The sequence below is a fragment of the Oratosquilla oratoria genome, chromosome 6, assembly GCF_046742065.1.
Source record: "Oratosquilla oratoria isolate Oo_2021 chromosome 6, ASM4674206v1, whole genome shotgun sequence".
Classification (NCBI taxonomy): Eukaryota; Metazoa; Arthropoda; class Malacostraca; order Stomatopoda; family Squillidae; genus Oratosquilla; species Oratosquilla oratoria.
The window spans coordinates 51,509,097-51,529,620 of record NC_134782.1 but is presented as its reverse complement, the minus strand read 5'-3'; the positions used below and the strand labels follow the sequence as shown (position 1 = coordinate 51,529,620).

At 39.9% G+C, this 20,524-nt stretch overlaps 1 protein-coding gene across 1 annotated transcript; it reads left to right on the top strand.

Moving 5' to 3' along the window:
• Window positions 1–544: 544 nt before the first annotated feature.
• Window positions 545–13,730, top strand: RpL38 (ribosomal protein L38). Its single transcript, XM_076186946.1, has 5 exons — window positions 545–658; window positions 825–855; window positions 978–1,038; window positions 12,590–12,712; window positions 13,682–13,730. The coding sequence occupies exons 1-5, from the start codon at window positions 579–581 to the stop codon at window positions 13,705–13,707; spliced, it is 321 nt and encodes a 106-aa protein (XP_076043061.1). The 5' UTR covers window positions 545–578; the 3' UTR covers window positions 13,708–13,730.
• Window positions 13,731–20,524: the final 6,794 nt, after the last annotated feature.

Below are 20,524 nucleotides of genomic sequence, written 5' to 3'. Positions count from 1 at the left end.
ACACATCTTGATAGGCAGACATAGAATAGAATAAATTCATGGTATATTAAGGCTCTATTTTCTACTTTGCTTCTTGGTTGAGTAAAACCGTCACGACGTCCATAATACCCAGTCTCGCAAATAAATAAATAGATAAATAAAACGAAATTCCAAAAATAATATCCCTTCAAAATTCCTGTCCTTACACTGTTATTCATTCTCCCTTTTATTTCTATCAAATTTATTAACTCTGAGTACCTTTCTACCTCCTACCCTTTTTCCTCCAGCTAAAATACTACTTTGAGTTTCCCATCCCTCCCTTGAAAACATGAACGTCAGGATTCTTCCTATCATATGCATGGATGTATATCACTCAGATTATTAAACCAACCATCATATACTCAATATTTGAATAATAGTGTTTTGGAACAACTAATAAATTTTAACGTTATTCTTAATTGCCGTTTTATCTAGACCTTAAAAAAGTCAAATCAGCACTAAAGTTATATCTATTTTTATATCTATATGAATATTTTTTGTTAGCAAAATAAATAAAACTGCAAAAGTTATTATTCAGTTTATAGAACTTTAGATTTATAATGGATGGTAATACAAATTTAAGTCAAATGAAGTTCCACTTACAATCTCTCCCTTACAGTGTTGTGTATACATTAAGAAGGTACGCAAGAAGGGACACGTATATTATCGTATTCCATCTGTAATTCCTGGTGGCTGAAATTATACGAAACCTTTCAGTTACGGTTTGTGAAGTCTGAGAATTATTTGTGAGTATTAGTTTAATAGTGATGATAACTTATAAGTGACTAATGATGTTAATATTGCAGGCTCTTCGGAGTTCAACATAACATCACCATGGTAAGTGTTTGTGTTTTGATCATGTGTCACATGAAATTGATTATGTGTTTATATATTTGAAATGTATTGCTTAAATATTGTTTCACATATATAGTGGTAATTATTTTATTTTGTTTACGTAGCCGAAACAGATTTTGGAAATCAAAGAGTTCCTACTCACAGCTCGACGAAAGGATGCCAAATGTAAGTATTTAATTTTTAAAACGAGTACCGTAGTCATATGTAAAATTGCAATATGCATTTCCGTTTCTCTTTATATTTAAGGCATTCTTGAGATGACACCAAGTCCATGGGAAAGTTGTATTTGTTAACGAGGTTGGATTGGAAATTCTGGGAGTGAGCAAAAATCTTGACTGTCATCAAGTAATGTAAATGTTACATGTAGAAGAAAGTACAAGTTTTAGGGAAGCATAGGGCTGTTCACTCAGGAAAGTAAAATTTGATCATGGTGGAGCCAGAGGTTTGGACAGGAATGTACAGCTTGTTCAAATACTGAATGATTAAATTCCAAAAGCATGCAAACGCTGATATTTTATATGAATAACACCTAATCTAATTTAACTATTTCATTGATAAAATGGAATGTCCTAATGCATAAAAGAAGAAAGTAATTTTTTTTGGACATTATAGTTTCACCCAACCATAGAATTTGATATGTGGCTTACGTGTTTCTGGTGAGAAATGGGACAATTTATAGTTTCTCACAACCAACGATTTTGATATGTGGCTTATGTATTTCTGGGGAGAAATTTTGTGATATGAACGATGGTGTACATAATTTCCGTTGCAAATGCGTATTTAAGTAATTATTGAAGTTATGCACTTGTGCCTACATCTCCCCAACGATCTGGGGGGGGGGGATGTGGGAAATTGGGGTTTTTGGGTGGGGACCACTAATAAATCGAGTAATGCACATTGCAGAACATGCTTAAAATGAACAAGAAAAAAAAAAAAAAAAAAAAAAACCAATTTCACCATTGAGGTCCGGAGTGTGGTCGGCTAACGAGCGGTAGCCATGTTTGTTTACCAAGTTGTCAACGCTAGGTAGGTCAAACACTACCAGAGACGCCACCATTGATGACTAGCATAATAGCGCGTCATTTTATGCGCACGCCATACAAACAGCCAAATTTACATACCGCGGGAAATTTCATTCATACAAATGTTATGCGAGTGTATTTATTATGATCGTAGTAAATTTAAAACAATTACATCATCAGTTACATGTCTGTACATAAAAACATAAGATAAACATGGCAGCTTGCATTCAGCAGTAAATTAGCTAAATAAATTCAGTGTATTGGCAACTGACCAAAATGAACGAAAACTACTAGTCTCGCGGATTATTCTAATATCAAAATAAAGGCATGTTACGGAAGAGCTGAAAATCGGTGGTACTATTTAGTTTTTTTTTCTATCGGGTCGGATTATTGGATAACAACAATGTCAACATCCATCTAGGTAGGTCAAACACCACCAGAGGCGCCACTGTCGATGATCTCCTCAATAGCGTGTCATTTTTTGTGCACGTCATGCACACGGCCAAATTTACATACTACCGGAAATTTCATTCATACAAATGTTATGCGAGTGTATTTACTACGATCGTAGTAAATTTCAAACAATTACATCGTCAGTTACGTGTTGGTACATAAAAACAAAAGATAAACATGGCGGCTTGCATTCAGTAGTAAATCGAAAATTGGTTAATGTTTCAGTGTAAAAAATGATCTAAATAAATTCAGAAAACTGGCAACTAACCAAAATAAACGAAAACTGCTAGTCTTGCGAATTGTTCTAATACCAAAATAAAGGCAGCGTGTTACGGTAGGGCTGAGAAATCGGTTTAATTTTTTTTTTTTTTTTTCCTATCGGGTCGGATTATCGGATTACCACGTCAACATCATCCCGCCATCTTATCTATCACTGGTGGTATGGATCAAACTTCACTATTAAGTTTCTTACTATTATGTTATTAGTGTAATAGACTTATTTGAACTATTTTCTTTAAAATGTGTGATTTTCATGTAATTTGATCAAAGAGAAGTTATGTTTTTATTCTCTGTAATATTACGGACCACAGCTATGATTCGTCCTGACCGCTATCTATGATCACTGGTGGTATGGGTCAAACTACACTATTAAGTTTGTTACTATTGTGTTATTAGTGTAATAGCTTGCATATAGTTGAATTATTCAAACTATTTTCTTTAAAATATGTGATTTTCATGTAATTTGACGGTATTCGTAGCTGTGGTGGGTAATTTTGCAGAGGATAAAAACGTAATTCTATGATCAAATTACATGGAAATCACACATCTTAACCCCTTCCATACGGTGCCGCACACGTAGGCGTCATGGACTTAGATCTCAGTGGCAGAAGCCAATGCCAGCCGTACGACGTGTCATAATAATACTCGCATCATAAAATATAGTCACCGCTTATATCAATCGTTCTCTCTTTCACCCGCAAATTTTGAATACCACAGAGAATGGGATTCAGGGCACATTTGAGAGAATGTAAAAACACAGGGGCGACTACAATAAATATAATCAAGACGCCGATATGGCAGCCTCGCGAATACACTCGCTCCCCATGACGCCTACGTGTGCGGCACCGTATGGAAGGGGTTAAAGAAAATAGGTCAAATAATGCAACCATATGCTAAATTTTTATATAAAATTGTGCTTGTCAGTAAAAACCGTCATTGTTTACGTTTGATCGGCGATTAGTCAGACCGCACGTTTCGGCCAGATGGATAATTCAAATTGCATTATACTCATAGCGACTTTTTGCATCCCATGAGAACTACTTCAGCTGAAATATCAGGAATTCCATTTTCATGTTGACCTAGCTAATCCATCCCGCCATCTTATGTATCACTCTATTAAGTTTCTTACTATTATGTTATTAGTGTAATAGACTTTAGTTGAATTATTTGAACTATTTTCTTTAAAATGTGTGATTTTCATGTAATCTGATCAAAGAGAAGTTATGTTTTTATCCTCTGTAATATTACGGACCACAGCTACAATTCGTCCTGCCTGCTATCTATGATCACTGGTGGTTTGGATCAAACTACACTATTAAGTTTGTTACTATTGTGTTATTAGTGTAGGTACCCTGGAATCCACGCGTGGCGCCACTGTCGACCATGTAATGTTTACGTCGCCATTTGTTGCGGACCACTAGCTTCTGTTTAGTTTAATTTGAATGCTTCCCGCGTTCAGAGGATGCTCAAGGTATTAAAATTACCTTGTTGTTTTGCAAGTGTATGCCCAATTCTTTGAATAGAAAATTTCTTCAGCGATTTGAACGGAAATTTGGTTATCAAACTCGACAACATAGTGTTCCGAGTAAATATATTAAGGTAAGGTATCACTAAATATTTAAATATACATGAACGTGTTTGTCAACCTATTTTCTCCCGGATATGAGAAGCTTAAGAGCGTTGATCACTTAATGTTTGAGCTTAGGGTCGTCACATATAGGCATGTCACCCATGAATCTGATGCGTCCAGTTCGTGTTTGATTTTGTTTACACATCACCATTGACGACCAAAACCACACAATGATGGTTTTTGCTCAAATGCATAATTTATATATAAAAAATAGCATATGGTTGCATTATTTGACCTATTTTCTTCAAAATGTGTGATTTCCATGTAAAATGATCGAAGAGAAGTTACGTTTTTATCCTCTGCAAAATTACCAACCGGCAACCAACGCCGACCAATCCCGATGATGGCTTTTGCTCAAATGTATATTTTTAGATAAAAATTAGCATATGGTTGTATTATCTGACCTATTTTCTTTAAAATGTGTGACTTCCATGTAAAATCATCAAAGAGAAGTTACGTTTTTATCCTCTGCAAAATTACCAACTGCCGACCAAAGCCGACCAAAACCACGCAATGATGGTTTTTGCCCAAATGCATAATTTATATATAAAAAATAGCATATGGTTGCATTATTTGACCTATTTTCTTTAAAATGTGTGATTTCCATGTAAAATCATCAAAGAAAAGTTACGTTTTTGTCATTTGAGCAAAAGCCGTCATTGTTTGGGTTTCGTCGGCGTTGGTTGCCAGTTGGTAATTTTGCAGAGGATATAAATGTAACTTCTCTTTGATCATTTTACATGGAAATCACCAATTTTAAAGAAAATAGGTCAAATAATGCAACCATATGCTATTTTTTATATATGAATTATGCATTTGAGCAAAAACCATCATTGTGTGGTTCTGGTTGATGTTGGTCGGATTTGGTCGGCGTTTAGTGAGACCCACCATTGACAGCTTCATGGTTGCCATGAAAAGGCAAATATGGTATGATGGAGACGTCTCGCATTGTTTTTGACATGCTCATGTGATTTGTTGATCCATATAACCCAAGTATTCCCAATTTTGATTAAATTGGACCAGTGTTTTAGAGTTAATGTGTATTTCTTTACAGAAATCTTTACAAATTACAACCCTTAATTCTAACACTTTATGGTAAAGTCTAGCCTAAAATGCGGGCTAAAAATAATTAAAAAAATCGTATCCCTTATTTTTCAAGCTATTTAAAAAATTTAAAAAGCATTTCGTTTCTAATAAAGCTGTCTTTCATATGCAACAGTAATTCAAGGGTTATTATTTTTTTGAAAATTTTGTGGGGGTACCTAATTAGTGTATTAGATTGCATGTAGTTGAATTATTCAAACTATTTTCTTTAATTTGATGGTATTTGTAGCTGTGGTGGGTAATTTTGCAGAGGATAAAAACATAATTCTTTGTTCAAATTACATGGAAATCACACATCTTAAAGAAAATAGGTCAAATAATGCAACCATATGCTAAATTTTTATAAAATTATGCCTGTCAGTAAAATCCGTCATTGTTTACAGGTGATCGGCGATTAGTCAGACTGCACGTTTCGGCCCGATTTCCTGGGACAAAATAGGCCCGATTTAATTCCATTAAAAATACAATATATCGAGAACTAGGACAGCTAGATGGACAATTCTAAATACAATTATACTCATAGCAACTTTTTGCATCCCATGAGAACTACTTCAGCTCAAATGTCAGGAGTTCCATTTTCATGTTGACCTAGCTACCAAAGCAATGATTCAAAATGTTTTGGTAAATATTTAGTTTCGACCATGGGAGGAATATAGCAATAGAAAATTAAATATTAATTTTGTAAATTAAAATGTATCGACGTAATATGCAATTTTGTGTGTGGAAATGAAAATAAAAATGCCTTGCTACAAGCTAAATATGCTAATGAACGAAGTCGGTAGCATAGGATCGGGACGTCATTTTGTCGTCTGTCAATTGTTTGTCGTCTGCCCAGTCTACTTGAAACTGACGTTTCAAGTATAGACGTCACTTTCAAGATGGACATCACTTGTGTACAGGTTGTGCTCCCACTCCAGGTGACGTTCTTAAGCGATGCTATAAAGACAACAAGTCATCTGTACAATTTCTGCGAGAGCACGGGGTTCTGCCATGCACGGTAAATTGCCCCAGGTGAAGACTGTGCTGGTTTCGTGAGGATCGTCATGCCTGGGTGTGCAACAACTTTATAGCACAAGCAAAGAGGAAGAAGAAAAAGCAATGCACCTATACGGTCAGCGACTATAAAGTTACATTTCTTGAAGGAAGTCATATACAACTGTGGCAATTGGTGTGCTTCATCAATAAGTGGGTGCTTAAGACTTTTAGTCACGAAGACGCAACCAGTGACCTTCAAATATCGATAACGACTAGTGTAGACTGGCGGAGCTTTTGCAGCGAGGTGTGTGAGGAATGGTTCAACCACCAAGAGCCAATAGGTGGCCCTGGGATTGTGGTAGAGATAGACGAGACTCTTATCCCTCGAAGGCATGCCAATGTAGGCAGGATTGTCTCTCACGTGTGGGTGTTCGGTGGAATTGAAAGGGAGTCAAAAAAGAGATTTCTTGTTCCACTGGTAGATCCTGAGGGAGACAGGCGAGACCAAGAAACTCGTGCCAATAATTCGGTGCTTTATCAGGCAAGGTTCTGTGATCGTGAGCGATTGTTGGCGTGCATACCGCAATCTCGGGGACATCGGGTACACTCACCTCGCTGTCAACCACTCGCAAAACTTGTCGCGCCAGGGTACCCTGAGGTACACACCCAGAATATTGAGAGGCTTTGGCGCGATGTCAAGGAGTGGGTACTGAGGCCTGGTATACGGCCTCAGTGCTTCTGACAGTACCTCGCTAGGTACATTTTCATGAAGGAATGTTATGGAGCAGAGATTCATGCATTCCTTCAAGCTGCATAATTCTTGTATACTCCACAAGCTGAGAGAGTGGTTGAAAAGCCTGCCAACATCTCTCACGAGGACGAGCCGGATGACATCTAATTTGCAGGTAATGATTTATTAAACACAGGTTAGGTTAGTTTACTTTAGTTTACCTTAGACAAATTTATTGTCCTTTTATTTCTTTGACGTTGACATCTACTATAACAAACATGGCGTACCATTCGTCGTACACGACTTCGTTACTTAAGAAATCTGTTTAAACACCTTTTTTGTTTTTCATTTCCGCACACAAAATTGCATATTACGTTGATACATTTTAATTTAGAAAATTTATATTTAATTTTCTATTGCTATATTCCTCCCATGGTCGAAACTAAAGATTTACCAATATTTTTTGCTATACATTTAGCAAAGGCCACTACGCACGCGCAGGAGTTGCTAGCTATAAACTAAGGTAACCTAACCGTTCGGTTACGCTAGGTTACCCTAGGTTACGTTAGCTTAGGCTGTATTAGGTTATGTTTGGTTAGGATAGGTTAGGTTACGATAGTTTAAAGTTAGCAACTCCTGTGCAGGTGGATTGGCCTTTGCTAAATGTAGCTGATCTAGCGATAAATATTCCGAATTGTTGGTAACTTGGTAAACATACATGGCTTCCGCTCGCGTTAGCCGACCACACTCTGGACCTCGAAGGTAACATTTGTTTTTTTTATATCTTTGTGTTCTTGTTCATTTTATAGCTGTTTTGCAACGCGCATTACTCGATTTATTAGTGCTCCCCACCCAAAAACCTCATTTTCCTGCAGGTCCCCCCAGGTTGTTGGGGAGATGTAGGCTAAGTGCATAATTTCAATAATTTATTACTTGGAAAGTATGCATTTGTGACGGAAATGATGTACACCATCGTTCATATCATAATGTTTCTCACCAGAAACATATAAGCCACACATCCAAACCGTTGGTTGGGTGAAACTATAAATTGAACTTTGCTTCTAGTAAGGTATTTTTTATTTTCATTTCCGCCCACAAAATTGCATATTATGTTGATACATCATAATTTACAAAATTGATAATTAATTTTCTGTTGCTATATTGCGCCTATGGTAGAAACTAAAAAAAAATACCGAACCATGTCCTATGACCAGATTTATTTGAACTTGTTTATAAGTAAAAAATTGTTTCCGAAAACATGGTTCTTTGACAGTGTAATGAAAATGCAATTTTCATTTTTGTTACACTTTAACTCGTCCTGTACGCAATTAGGTCTCAAAAGACCCCTTTTAAAACTGAATATCTGGCCATCCTGGTCAATCTTACCGATTTTACCTTAACTTGCTTAAATGCATACTACCCACCCGCAGGTCCCCATAAAATAGTAAGGTCCAACTCACCTTGGTTTGGCCACAATAATCCTTCAAAGTTGTAAATGTGGCGGTCGCCGACAATCGCAGTGGAGGGGAGGAGAGGGAGGACGTGGCGTGGGGAATGTGTTTTTGGTGTTGGGTATGCGAGTTCATTTAGTATTATAAGTTATTGTCACTGTATTATGATTATGACAGTGGAAACACTTTGTATGGCTTATAAATACTTCAATCTTATCATACAATAATGCAGGAAGCAGTAGGAAACACCATAATATTGGATATATGCACGTACGCATCACTTACGCACAATACTGAAACTACGCTTATAGGTCTTTCCTAAACTTGTTATTATTATTATAGTGGTGAAAGAGCATGAATGAATGTTGCATAGTGTGCCTGGATGGTTGGTATGGACGTGACGTGATTTGTAACTTGTGAATCATGCGCGAGTTGGGGCGAATGTGTTTCAGGGAAAACTTATACATTTCCGTGTTGTATCGGATTATTGAAAACTTGGTCTTATATCAGTTACTGGAATATCTTATTGTGCAAGTATTACTGGACAGTCAACCTGCTTACAGATGGTTATATTGTGCTAAAACTGTCCTGTATTCAGTAGTGAATGGTTAAAATGTACTGATGCATGAAGGAAAGCTTTTGTATGTGGAGTGCCTGTAGTTGCACTGTGTAGCTAAGGATTAACTTTGTATTTGGGGTAATGTCATATCTTAGATATACAAGGGTCCCACCGTGGCTCCTATTTTTTCTATCTGTTCTATATATTGTGTAGTTTTCCAGTTCTATTTCAGCATCTCTTACATCTACAGGTAAGTGGGTCTCTGAGGGCAATACACTCCTCCCTCTATTTACGAACTAGTTACGTTCTTGAAAAACCGTTTGTATATTGAATATACTTAAATCGAGCCCTTTTTTTCCATATAAACCCATTATATTATGCGAGATAGGTTCTTACAAACAAATTTCATGGGAGAATCCTTGCGGTTGCACATGTTGTCTACCCACAGAGATAGAGACGTTCCACCTCCTCCATAATCAAGGGACGGTGTTTTGTAACTCGTTTAGCACTTGAGGTGTCACACTTTTAGCGCTGTTCATGATTTTGTCCTTATCTTTCTTAATAGTCACTACAGTTGTAGCAGCCAAGCCAAACAAATTTGCATTGTCCTTCACTCTCATTCCTTCATCACTTTTCTTTAGCACAGACAACTTAGTATCTAGAGATATTGCTTTCCTAGCCCTCTTAGGCTTGTCACCATCCTTAATAGGGCTTTCTGGATGATTAGGAGGCATAATGTCACTTGAAATAATGCTAATAATCCACAATTAACTGAGGCCGAGTGAGTAGACTGAGCAGTACAAAGCGTTGTTTTGAAAGCAATAAGAACCTGGGTGGTTGGTTCTTTCTCAGTATGTACGTATCTATTTTCACATTTATTTATTTATTTTTTACCTGGACATATGGCAGTTTTTTTTTATGTAAAAATAAATTTCTTTTTAATATTTGATTTAAAATACAGTAATTTTTTTCAACAGGATTTTATTTATGGCGAATTTTTAGTTCGTATTTTGATTTTTGGGACTGATTTTGTTCGTTTTAGCAAATTCGTATATGGAGCGTTTGTAAATCAAGGGAGGAGTGTAATCATAAAGTCTTCGGTCTTAGCTAATTCTCCAAGATATGGAACCTTACTTTGGTTTGATTTGGGATAAAGTGCCTGGATATTGCCCATTAAGCTTTTTTCTACTGACCTCCCCCATTTGTTGGCCAGGCCCAGAATGGGCTCATGGGTGCCAGTGGTGTGGCTGGCCACGGAGTGAGGCAATGTTGATTTACTGGTTTGTAAGGGGGAAAAGCCATTGGTATATAGACTTGTTTATGGGGCTCAAAATACTCGGAATGTTAGAAGCTATCAGGTGATATAAGAATTGAATCGGAGATTGGCATTCTACATGCCCACTCAATGTGAACACTTAGCTCAGCATTCAACACTGCTTGCTGTATGCATATCGGCATGAGGCTGTGTGGACCTGGCTTTAGGCATAGTGAGGATTTGTAACTTGACCAGCCAAGTAGGAATTTCAATTTTGGGATTAGAACTTGTGGAAACTGCACACCAAGAAGTAGGGGGTTTGCATAAAAGAGAGAGAGAGAGAGAGGGGCTGGGGAAGGTAGGGAGTGGGTAAGTGAGAGGTACAGAGGTGGGGGAAGAGGGGAAGGGTTTTCTTCAAATTTATATCTGCTGGTGGCATGATCTGAAGCATTCTGGATAGAGGTTGAGAGTGAGTGAGAGAGGGGTATGGAGGTATTTTGAGAGGGTTCTTCAAATTTATTGTATATGCTGGTGGTGTAATAGGATGCAACCTGGGTTTGTATTCACAGTGACAGTGCCCTGCCTTGATAGTCCAAGTGCATAGAATAAAGGTGGTTGCCTTGTGCCTCCTGTTGATTCCTCACCTTGTAGGATATTTCTTATTGATTAATAGTAGGATTTAGGGCCAAATATCATGGGTACTGTGGTTCAGGGTCCACACCTTTGCATGGGTCAAATCGATGGTTAGCAGGGCTTGTTAGGTCAGGAATGCTATATCTCTTGTTGGCATCAGTTGTAGTTGTCAATTGTTGCATGGGTTTGCTGACTGACCCTCTATGGAGAGGGTAGGTAATTGTTCAGCTGTCATATTGTTCAAGTTTGGGGAGAAGCCTCTGTGCTTATAAGGAAGTGTTGCTGAGTGGGGGTACTACAACTGAGGGGTTTTAGTTTTTGGAGTGCTGTTGCCTCGTCTCTGTTTTGCTTTTATTGTTATTCTTACTACATTTTTGGTGACTGTATTGGGTGTGGTTACCTAACCTGTTTAGGTTTGGGGTGGGGCTGTTTAGGGCACCTTTTCTAGTCACTGCTTAGTTGCCAGGTGCTGTTCCCCATTCTCTCGCAGCATGCAGTGACCACTAGGCCTGCACCACTTGCCATGTGGGTTAGGCCTCGGATGATCAGCCCCCACCACCACCATGCACAGGTGTCATACGACTTAAATTAATTGGAAAAACTAAGTTGTTAGATATTGAGAGAAATGGTGAATGGCTCAAGAATAGAATAAAGCTCTTATTGTTTGTCACCGCCACACTTTTGGCTACTCCCATGTGGGAACAGGTCCCAAAGAGCACTTGGAAGATGGGGCAGCGCTGGGTCCTTTTCTAGGTTTCCAGTTCAGAAAGAGGCAAATGCCAACAAGCAAATCGGGAAAGGCACCATGTAAGGATGAAGTCTACTGGTATGTTTAATTCATATGACCTCGTATCAAGTATGGATCAGCAAAACATGCCCATAAGGAGTTGGTCCTCACATGGTGAGGGGATGGGGGGTGGGTGAGGGAGTATGTGTGAGAAATAATTTGACACAGCCTGAAGGGATTTCTCCCTATTTTCTCCTCTGCATGAGAGGGCAGAGTGGGGTGGGTTGCTGATTTAATGAAGCAACTACCCTGCACTGACCCAGGGTAGTGGACAAGATGCAGGGGTGGCCATTCATTTGGGAGGTGTCAGGATGGGAGGGAGGAGGGAAATGGAGTGTGATGGGGGGTGGAATGAGTGGGAGTAGTTTTTGTGCCTTTGTTTTTTGGCTACCTCCCTTATAAGGGGAAAAAAGGCCTTTGGTATATATATGTAGTTTCAGAATCTCATTGCGAGAAAGTGAAGAATTGCAGGTCCTAAAAATGATATTTATGACAGGTACTGGGTATTTGGTAGAACTAATCATTTTCCTCTGTCATAAGGTCAGTGGAAGTGAATTGCATGTGCAAGTGCATGCATGCACTACATAGTGTATTGCCTTGCTTGAGTGTAGGTTTTACAATATGTTAACTTCGGATAGATTGTCAGTAGCTGAACAGTATGCCCCATACTAGTCAACATAATTCTTCTAGTTTACCTTATACTTTATATTCAGAAAATAAAACTGTTTATTGTAACTTAATAACATTGTTGTGTGACAAGTCAATAAACCTCAGTCTGGATAGGAATTCCCCCATACAGATGTCAATTAATATTTAACAGAATATGTTTGTTCCACAGCTGTGAAGATAAAGAAGAATCCAGATTGTGTCAAGTTCAAGGTTCGCTGTTCCAAATACCTGTATACTCTCGTTATTCATGATCGTGAGAAGGCAGAAAAAATCAAGCAGTCATTACCCCCTGGTAAGTAGGTGCTTTAGACAGCAGTGAAATGTATGTTTAACGCCCAATATATGAGGTGCATATTTTATTGGCTTCACCTTGGATAGATTCAAAGCTGTTCCCTTGGAGATGCTACCTGAAAATGTCTAGTGGAAGCCCTCTTAAGTTGGGGATTGTACCAATTTATTTGCCAGTAGTCTTGATGTTCTGATTATATGCCTTTGGATACAAGTCTTAGGGAAGGTGGCATATAATATGTATGCCCCTGATCAATATAAAGGTAAAAGAATACTAACAAGTGTGTGGAAGAACAATCAACTTTACTTCAATTGGTTAGTAGGGCAGTGTAGGCTTGGGAATGCAATACAGTAAACTCTTGTTATTTTTCAATTTATTATTTGGTATGTCAGTATTTGACTTAGTAATGTGGCTTAAATGAATCGGTTGTTTTTTAGATTAATTGTCAGAAATCTGTAAGCTGAAATGGCCTATTTTTGACTTTCTGCTGGCTAACAGGACCTTAGGTTTATTTTGGGATCCATGTGAGTTGCAAGAAACGTCAATATATTTTTTGCACTGGGACAGCCTGTATTCCTGGACTGCTCAGTGTCAGTCACTTTTCTCCATCCTTGTTTTGTGTTTTATTTGTACATGCACAGTGTCCTGCTACATTGCCTTTGACCTGAGTAGTGTGACATGGACAGGGATGACCCTTTATCTATTTATTAAAATGGAAGGGGTGGGTATATACTTTGACTCAGCCACCTCTACATAAAGGGAACAAGGACCTTCCATATATGTGTGTATGTTTTTGTGTTATGAAATTTGGAAATGAACTCCCCTATTGGGATTTGAACCCTCACCTAAGCGGCTAATAAAAAGCAAGCCACTCAGTGAGGGTTCAAGTCCCAGTGGGAGTTTATTTCCATATGTCTATATGTTACATTACCTTATTGAATACCATTTTTAGAATTTACTTCTCCTTTTCAGGTCTTCAGGTGAAGGAGTGCAAGTAAATAAATGCTGTAAATGAATCAAACTTTCATTTAGTCCAATGCACAATTTTTCAAGAGTGAATGCTCAATTTTAGAAATTGGCATGTGAAAAAATAAAGGACCATGACCAAACCAGATAAATCATTCATCAATCTGTTAAATCTGGCCTCACTTGCAGAAAACCCATGGCCCTCTACATACATATACTAAAGGCTTTATCACCCTTACAAGGGAGGAAGCAAAAAAACAAAGGCATAAGAACCATTCCATCCCTAATACACTCCACTCCCTTCCACCCTCTACCCTCCCTCTTATCTCGGCACCTCCTGGATGATGGGTCATCCCTGCATCTTGTCCACTGCTCTGGGTCAGAAGCAGTGACTCAAGACACAGCACATCCACAGCAAGGCCGCTTCATTAAATTGGTGATCCCCCCCCCCTCTCCATCCCCTTGTGCAGAAAAGGAGACTGGGAGAAATCCCTTAAGAACATAAGAATAAAGGAGACTGCAAGAGACCATGAGGCAGCTCTGTCTCCATCACCACCTGTCCTCCCCATCTATAAAGTTGTCTAATGTTTCTTAAAACAACTTATAGTTTCAGCACTTACTACATGGTTACTAACCTATTCCATTCATTGACCACCCTATTAGTAAACCAATTCTTGCCTATTTCCTTCTTAAATCTAAATTTGTCCAGTTTATACCCATTACTGCGAGTTGTGCCCTGTTGTTTTATTATGATGACCTTGTTTGCTTCACCCTTGTTATAGCCTTTGATCCACTTAACACTTCTATTAGATCACCCTGCACTCTGCATCTTTCCAGAGAGTGTAAGTTTAGGTGCCTAAGCCTCTCTTCGTAAGGCAAATTTCTGAGTCCATGTATCGTTTCGGTCATTCTTCTCTACTGATTCTAGTGAATTTATGTCCATTTTATAGGACGGAGACCAAAACTGTACCGCATAGTCAAGGATGGGTCTATCGCTAGATAGAGTTTAATAATTACCTCTGCACTTCTATTCGTTACCATCCTAGTAATGAAGCCTAATGCTCTGTTAGCTTTATTTCTGGCGCTAATGCACTGCTTCCTGGTTTTAAGGTCCGGATTCGCCAGAACTCCCAAGTCCCTCTCTCACTCAGATTTTTCTAAAAACATATTATCCAAGCTGTATCTATTTTCAGGGTTGTGTAGCCCTTCAGGCTGTGTCAGATTTTCCTCATACTGCCTCACCCCCCATCCATCCCACTTTGTGCATCACATCATCTGTATACAACATTTTCCATTCATCCCTGTCTTCTGTCCTCTCCCGTACTTCCTCAACAGACATTCCCCACTTCCCCAAAGCCCCTTTCATCCCATCCATCCATCTTGTCCTAGGTCGCCCCCTCATGTTCACTCCCTCCACATCTGCCTTCCATACCACTTTTACTAGTCTTTCTTCACTCATTCTTTCCATGTGTCTAAACCATCCCAATACTCTTTCAACAAGCATATCTCCCAACTCCCTTACCACCACTGTTCTCCTCACCTCATTTCTCACTATCCAGCCTAGTAACCCTCATCATACTTCAGACACCTAATCTCAAACACATTCAAACTCCCTTCCTCTCTTATGTTCAATGTTTCTGCCCCATACAATGCTGTTGGCACAATCACTCCTTCATACAATCTCTTAGCCTCCATTCCCAAATGTCTATTCCTCATTACACCATTTAATCCACCAAGGCATTTACTCTCATCTCTCATCTTCATTCTACCTCCACTCCACCCTTTCCTGCCACATTCGCACCCAAGTATCTAAAACTATCCACTTCCTCCAATCGCTCTCTCTTAATGCTCACTTCCAGTCTGCTGCCACTCTCACCCCTTGTACATCTCATCACCTTACTTCTACCCACATTTATCTTCAACACACTTTTGGCCCTCTAGAAAACGGGAAACCGTCAACAGCCCTTGATGCAGTGTAGTACAAAGGGTTTTGTGCCTTCTGTGTAGTGGTTGTATTTGGGGCAGAATTTGTGACCAGGCCTATTTTATGTTGGTACTATCTGAATCCATAAAAAATGGATCTGGAAATGGCTTATGACAGGGTAGACAGGAAGACATGGTGGGAGGTTTTGCAGATATAAAGGATATGAGGAAAGCTTTTAGCTGTCAGTTTTTATGAGCGTAGAGCATGTGTCAGGATTAGAAATGGAGAAAGTGAGCGGTTCAAGGTAAAGGTGGGACTTCGTCTTGGATGTGTTATGTCGCCCTGGCTGTTCAACTTGTACATGGATGGGGTGGTGTGGGAGGCAAATGCAAGGGTGGTGGGTCAGGGATTGGAGATGCACATACCAAAGGCTTTTTCCCCCTACATGGGGTAGCCAAAAAGAAAAAGGCATAAAAACCACTCCCATTAAACTTAATACAAAAAAAAAAAAATGGTGTATAAACTCAAAATTAATAAAACCAGGATCTGACGGTTGGTAACCATGAAAAATGAAATTGTTCCATTAGACATTATTTTCAAGGAATCCATTATATCCAGAAATGTCCCAAGAGAATGGAAACTAGCTAATGTTACTCCTATACTCAAAAAAGGTGACAAAAAAAAACACTCCAGGCCTTAGCTTGACTTAAATTGTAGGAAAAATGATGGACACTATAATCAGAGATCCTATCAAACCTCATTTACAAAGTAAAGGATAAATTATAGCCAGCATGGATTCAGATGGAAATGTTCTTGTGTGACTTACTTGAATTCTACATCATGAATTATGATGAAAGAAGCAATGTAGATTTAATAGACTTTGCAAAAGCTTTTGGTACTGTCCCCCACGAAAGGCTACTTATTAGCTTCACATGGAGTAAGTGGTAGCCTATTAAGTTGGACAATAAATTGGTTGAGTGATTGAAAACAGTTTAAATGGCAAAACTTCCAGATGGAAAAATATTACAAGTGGAGTTCCTCAGGGTTCTGTTCTTGAGCCGCTTCTATTCATAGTATATATAAATATAGACTATGGACTAAAATCTATTGTCTCCAAATTTGCTGAGGATACAAAACTGTGGAATGGCAAATGATCACTTAATCAATTAGATATTCAAGATTTAGATAAATTCAGGGCTGTGGAGTCGGAGTCTGAAGCAATTACAGTGTCACTGGAGTCGGAGACGGTAAAAATATGCCGACTACGACTCCAGTTAAATTTACACTATAAAGCCTTTGTTTAGTCTGTAGAGTTATGCAGTGCACACTCCCTATAAGTAGATTATAAAAAAAAAAAAAAAGTACATATACCACGGCTTTTTCCCCCTTACAAGGGAGGTACCCAAAAAGGAAAAGGCATAAAATCATTCCCACCCATTCCATCCCTGAATACACTCCACACGCCTCCACCCTCCCATTTATCTTGGCACCTCCTGGATGATGGGTCATCCCTGCACCTTGTCCACTGCCCTAGGTCAGAAGCAGTGTCGCAAGACACAACACATCCACAGCAAGGCCGCTTCATTAAATCGGCGATCCCTCTCCTTCCCCCCATGCATAAAATGAGAAGACAGGGAGAAATCCCTTTGGACTGCATCAAATTTTGCTCATACTACCTCACCCCCCATCCCCGTCCATTCCACCTCATGCATCACATCATCCATATACAACCATTCTCCATTCACCCCTAGCTTCTGTCCTCTCCCATCCTTCCTCAACAGACATTCCCCTCTTCCCCAAAGCCACTTTCACCCCATCCATCCACCTCATCCTAGGACGTCCCCTCATGTTCACTCCCTCAACATCTGCCTTCCATACCTCTTTTACTGCTCTTTCTTCACTCATTCTTTCCATGTGTCAAAACCATACTAATACTCTTTCATCAACCCTATCTCCCAACTCCCTTTCCACCCCTGTTCTCCTCACCCCCTCATTTCTCACTCTATCCAGCCTAGTAACCCCCATCATACTTCTCAGATACCTCATCTCAAACACATTCAAACTCCTCACTTCCTCTCTTATGTTCCATGTTTCTGCCCCATACAGTGCTGTTGGCACAATCACTCCTTCATACAGTCTCCTCTTAGCATCCATTCCCAAATGTCTATTTCTCATTACTCTTTTTAATCCACCAAGGCATTTACTCACTTCTCTCAATCTACATTCTACCTCCACCTCCACTCCACCTTTTAGTGCCACATTTGCACCCAAGTGTCTAAAACTATCCTCTTCCTCCAGTCGCTCGCCCTTAATGCTCACTTCCAGATTATTGCCGCTTTCACTCCTTGAACATCTCACCTTACTTTTACCCACATTTATCCTTAGCTTTCCTCTATCACACACTCCCAAACTCTGTCACCAACTTCCTCAATCCCTCCTCCGATCCTGCCACAAGCGCAGTGTCGTCTGCAAACAACAGCTGGCTCACCTCCCACTTTTCTCCATTTTCTTTAACCATCTCCAATCCCTGACCCACTACCCTTGCATTTACCTCTCGCACTACCCCATCCATGTACAAGTTGAACAGCCAGGGCAACATAACGCATGCCTGACGAAGTCCTACCTTTACCTCGAACCACTCACTCTCTCCATTTCTAATCCTGACGAGCTCTACTATCATAAAAACTCTTGACAGCTCCTAGAACCTTTCCTCCTATCCCGTATATCCGCAAAACCTCCCACAGTGCCTTTCTGTCAATCCTGTCGTAAGCCTTTTCCAGATCCATAAAAGCCAAAAAAACATCCCCTTACCTATAGCTTTCTCACATATCTGTCTTACCACAAAGATCTGATCTACACAACCTCTACCCGTCCTAAATCCATACTGTTCCTCACCAATTACTCCCTCTGTTCCTCTCCTAATCCTCTCAATCAAGATCCTCCCATAAGCCTTCCCAACTACACTTAACATGCTATCGGTAAGCATATCGTATCGCAGCGTCTCGTGGTTGAGTGTGTGTGTGGTGTGTGGCAAGCCTGGAAGAGAAATTCTTCGTTAGATGTATACGCTTCATTTTATTTCATAATTTTTTCTCAAATTTAGTATGATATCTACTCTTGTTTATCATTGAATGTAAAATAGCTGGTATATTTCTTGTGCAATATAGGCTAGAACAACGTTTTTCCCTACATTACAGATAATTTCGTTCCTATTGTAGAACATGTCTGTACATCGATTCGTCTGACAATAAAACTACCGCCCTCTCTTTCCAGATTTTTTTAGAAACCGATCGTGACATTAAGTTCAATATTTTCATATACTGGTATGTTGATAAAAATATTTGACTTTTAAAAACTCAACAAAAGAAAAGTTCCTCCAAAACATAGACTCATGCCATCGACTAGCTTGTAGTGACGTGATGCATCCTACGACCCGTCACACACTAATCAAAGAAATCTTCGGATCTAGCCTTTCCAAGTTCCTGTAGTTCGCAAGGGTATCCCTGCCAGCCAGCGGTCAGCCAATCAGAAAGCTCCTCACGTTCCCGCCAGCCTCCTAAAAGGTCGGCGTTTTGCCGAGATGGGCAGAACCTCCGTCCATGCTCCCGAGCCGCGACCACCAATAAACCCCTAATCGCTCGCAAATCGCCCAGTGGCAATAACCCTCTTTTATACGCTATCTTTTCATTTTCTTACAGACATTCTTCCCCTCCCACAAATACCGATTCCGCGCAAGCGGGTGGTCTTTCCTAGAGATTCAGATCAGTACCGACCAGCGCACAAATAACATCTCGTCCAGTCTTCTAGCTGTCCCATCGAGCCTCGCCGTTATCATCTGCTACCGCCCGCCTCGCTGACGTTAGGCTCTACGTCCAGCTACAACCATAAGCTCCACTAAGCTGTGGCCTTAGTCCGAGCTTCACCTATATTTCTCATGTGACACTTCTAGTGTCGCACCTTGTGGCTAATTACCAAAAGAAATAGATTAGATATTTTGTGTTGATTTTCATTTGCCCTGCCGTTGTTCCGAACTAAAACTACAAGCTTGTATTGTTCTAGCTCAGTGTAGGTTCGTTTACCTTCCATCAGCTGATTTGTCTAGCTCACTCCCATACCCCCTCTTCCCCCTTTTAGAAGGGGAGGCATACCATTACAAGCTGAACGGTACAGTTAGACAATTGTAGCAGTTTATTCTTTCTATCGCCACATGATTTTGCGCTTTGCTTCATTGCCCTTCCACTCACCAGAGCCCTTACTTGCAAAAGTGCTCCCACGGGGCAAAGTTATCTCTTTCCCTCTTCCATCTCTTCTTTCTTACAACTTTACCCTCCCCCCCTCTTTACCACTTTCTCCTCTCCTCTCTCCCCTTTCTCCTCTCACTCACTCTTCCCTCTCTCCTCTCGCTCACTCCCTCTTCCCTCTCTCTTTTCCGTCTCTCGCTCTCCCATCTATCTACCACCTATTGGATATCTTTTCCATCTCTTCCCCTCCCGTCTTACAATTTCCCCCCTCCCTCCCTCCCCTCTCCCTGTGCTTCCCTCCCTCCCTCCATCTCTTCCCCTCCCGTCTCTCTCTCTCTGTCATTCATGTTGGATGGATGCAGGCAATTTTATTCAGGTTTGGGGAGGACCTCGTCCCCTAAAACAGTCGTTTATTGATTTTGTTATGGTCAGCTCCAACATATTTTATACATTTTCATGATCAAGTCAGGGTCTCTGCGCTGAGGTGAAAGCACCTACATCCTTATTCCTCCAGCGTCGTGGCGAATTTTGTGTTTTGTATTGACAAAACATCGGATGATTCTTCTCAGCCCAAGGCAGGACCCTATTCGGCTCTCGGTAGGTCAGAGTCTGCCGTCTTGGCTGTTACGAAAATTGCCTCTTATCGATGGGTTTTCAAGCATGCGAGGCTCGGGGGGGAAAAAT

Excerpts from the sequence above, each read along its gene's own strand:
- RpL38 (XM_076186946.1), top strand. The coding sequence starts at position 579 with ATGGATGGTAATACAAATTTAAGTCAAATGAAGTTCCACTTACAATCT. Across the intron at positions 659-824 it reads GTTGTGTATACATTAAGAAG|GCTCTTCGGAGTTCAACATA; the intron begins GTACGCAAGAAG and ends TTAATATTGCAG. Across the intron at positions 856-977 it reads TTCAACATAACATCACCATG|CCGAAACAGATTTTGGAAAT; the intron begins GTAAGTGTTTGT and ends TTGTTTACGTAG.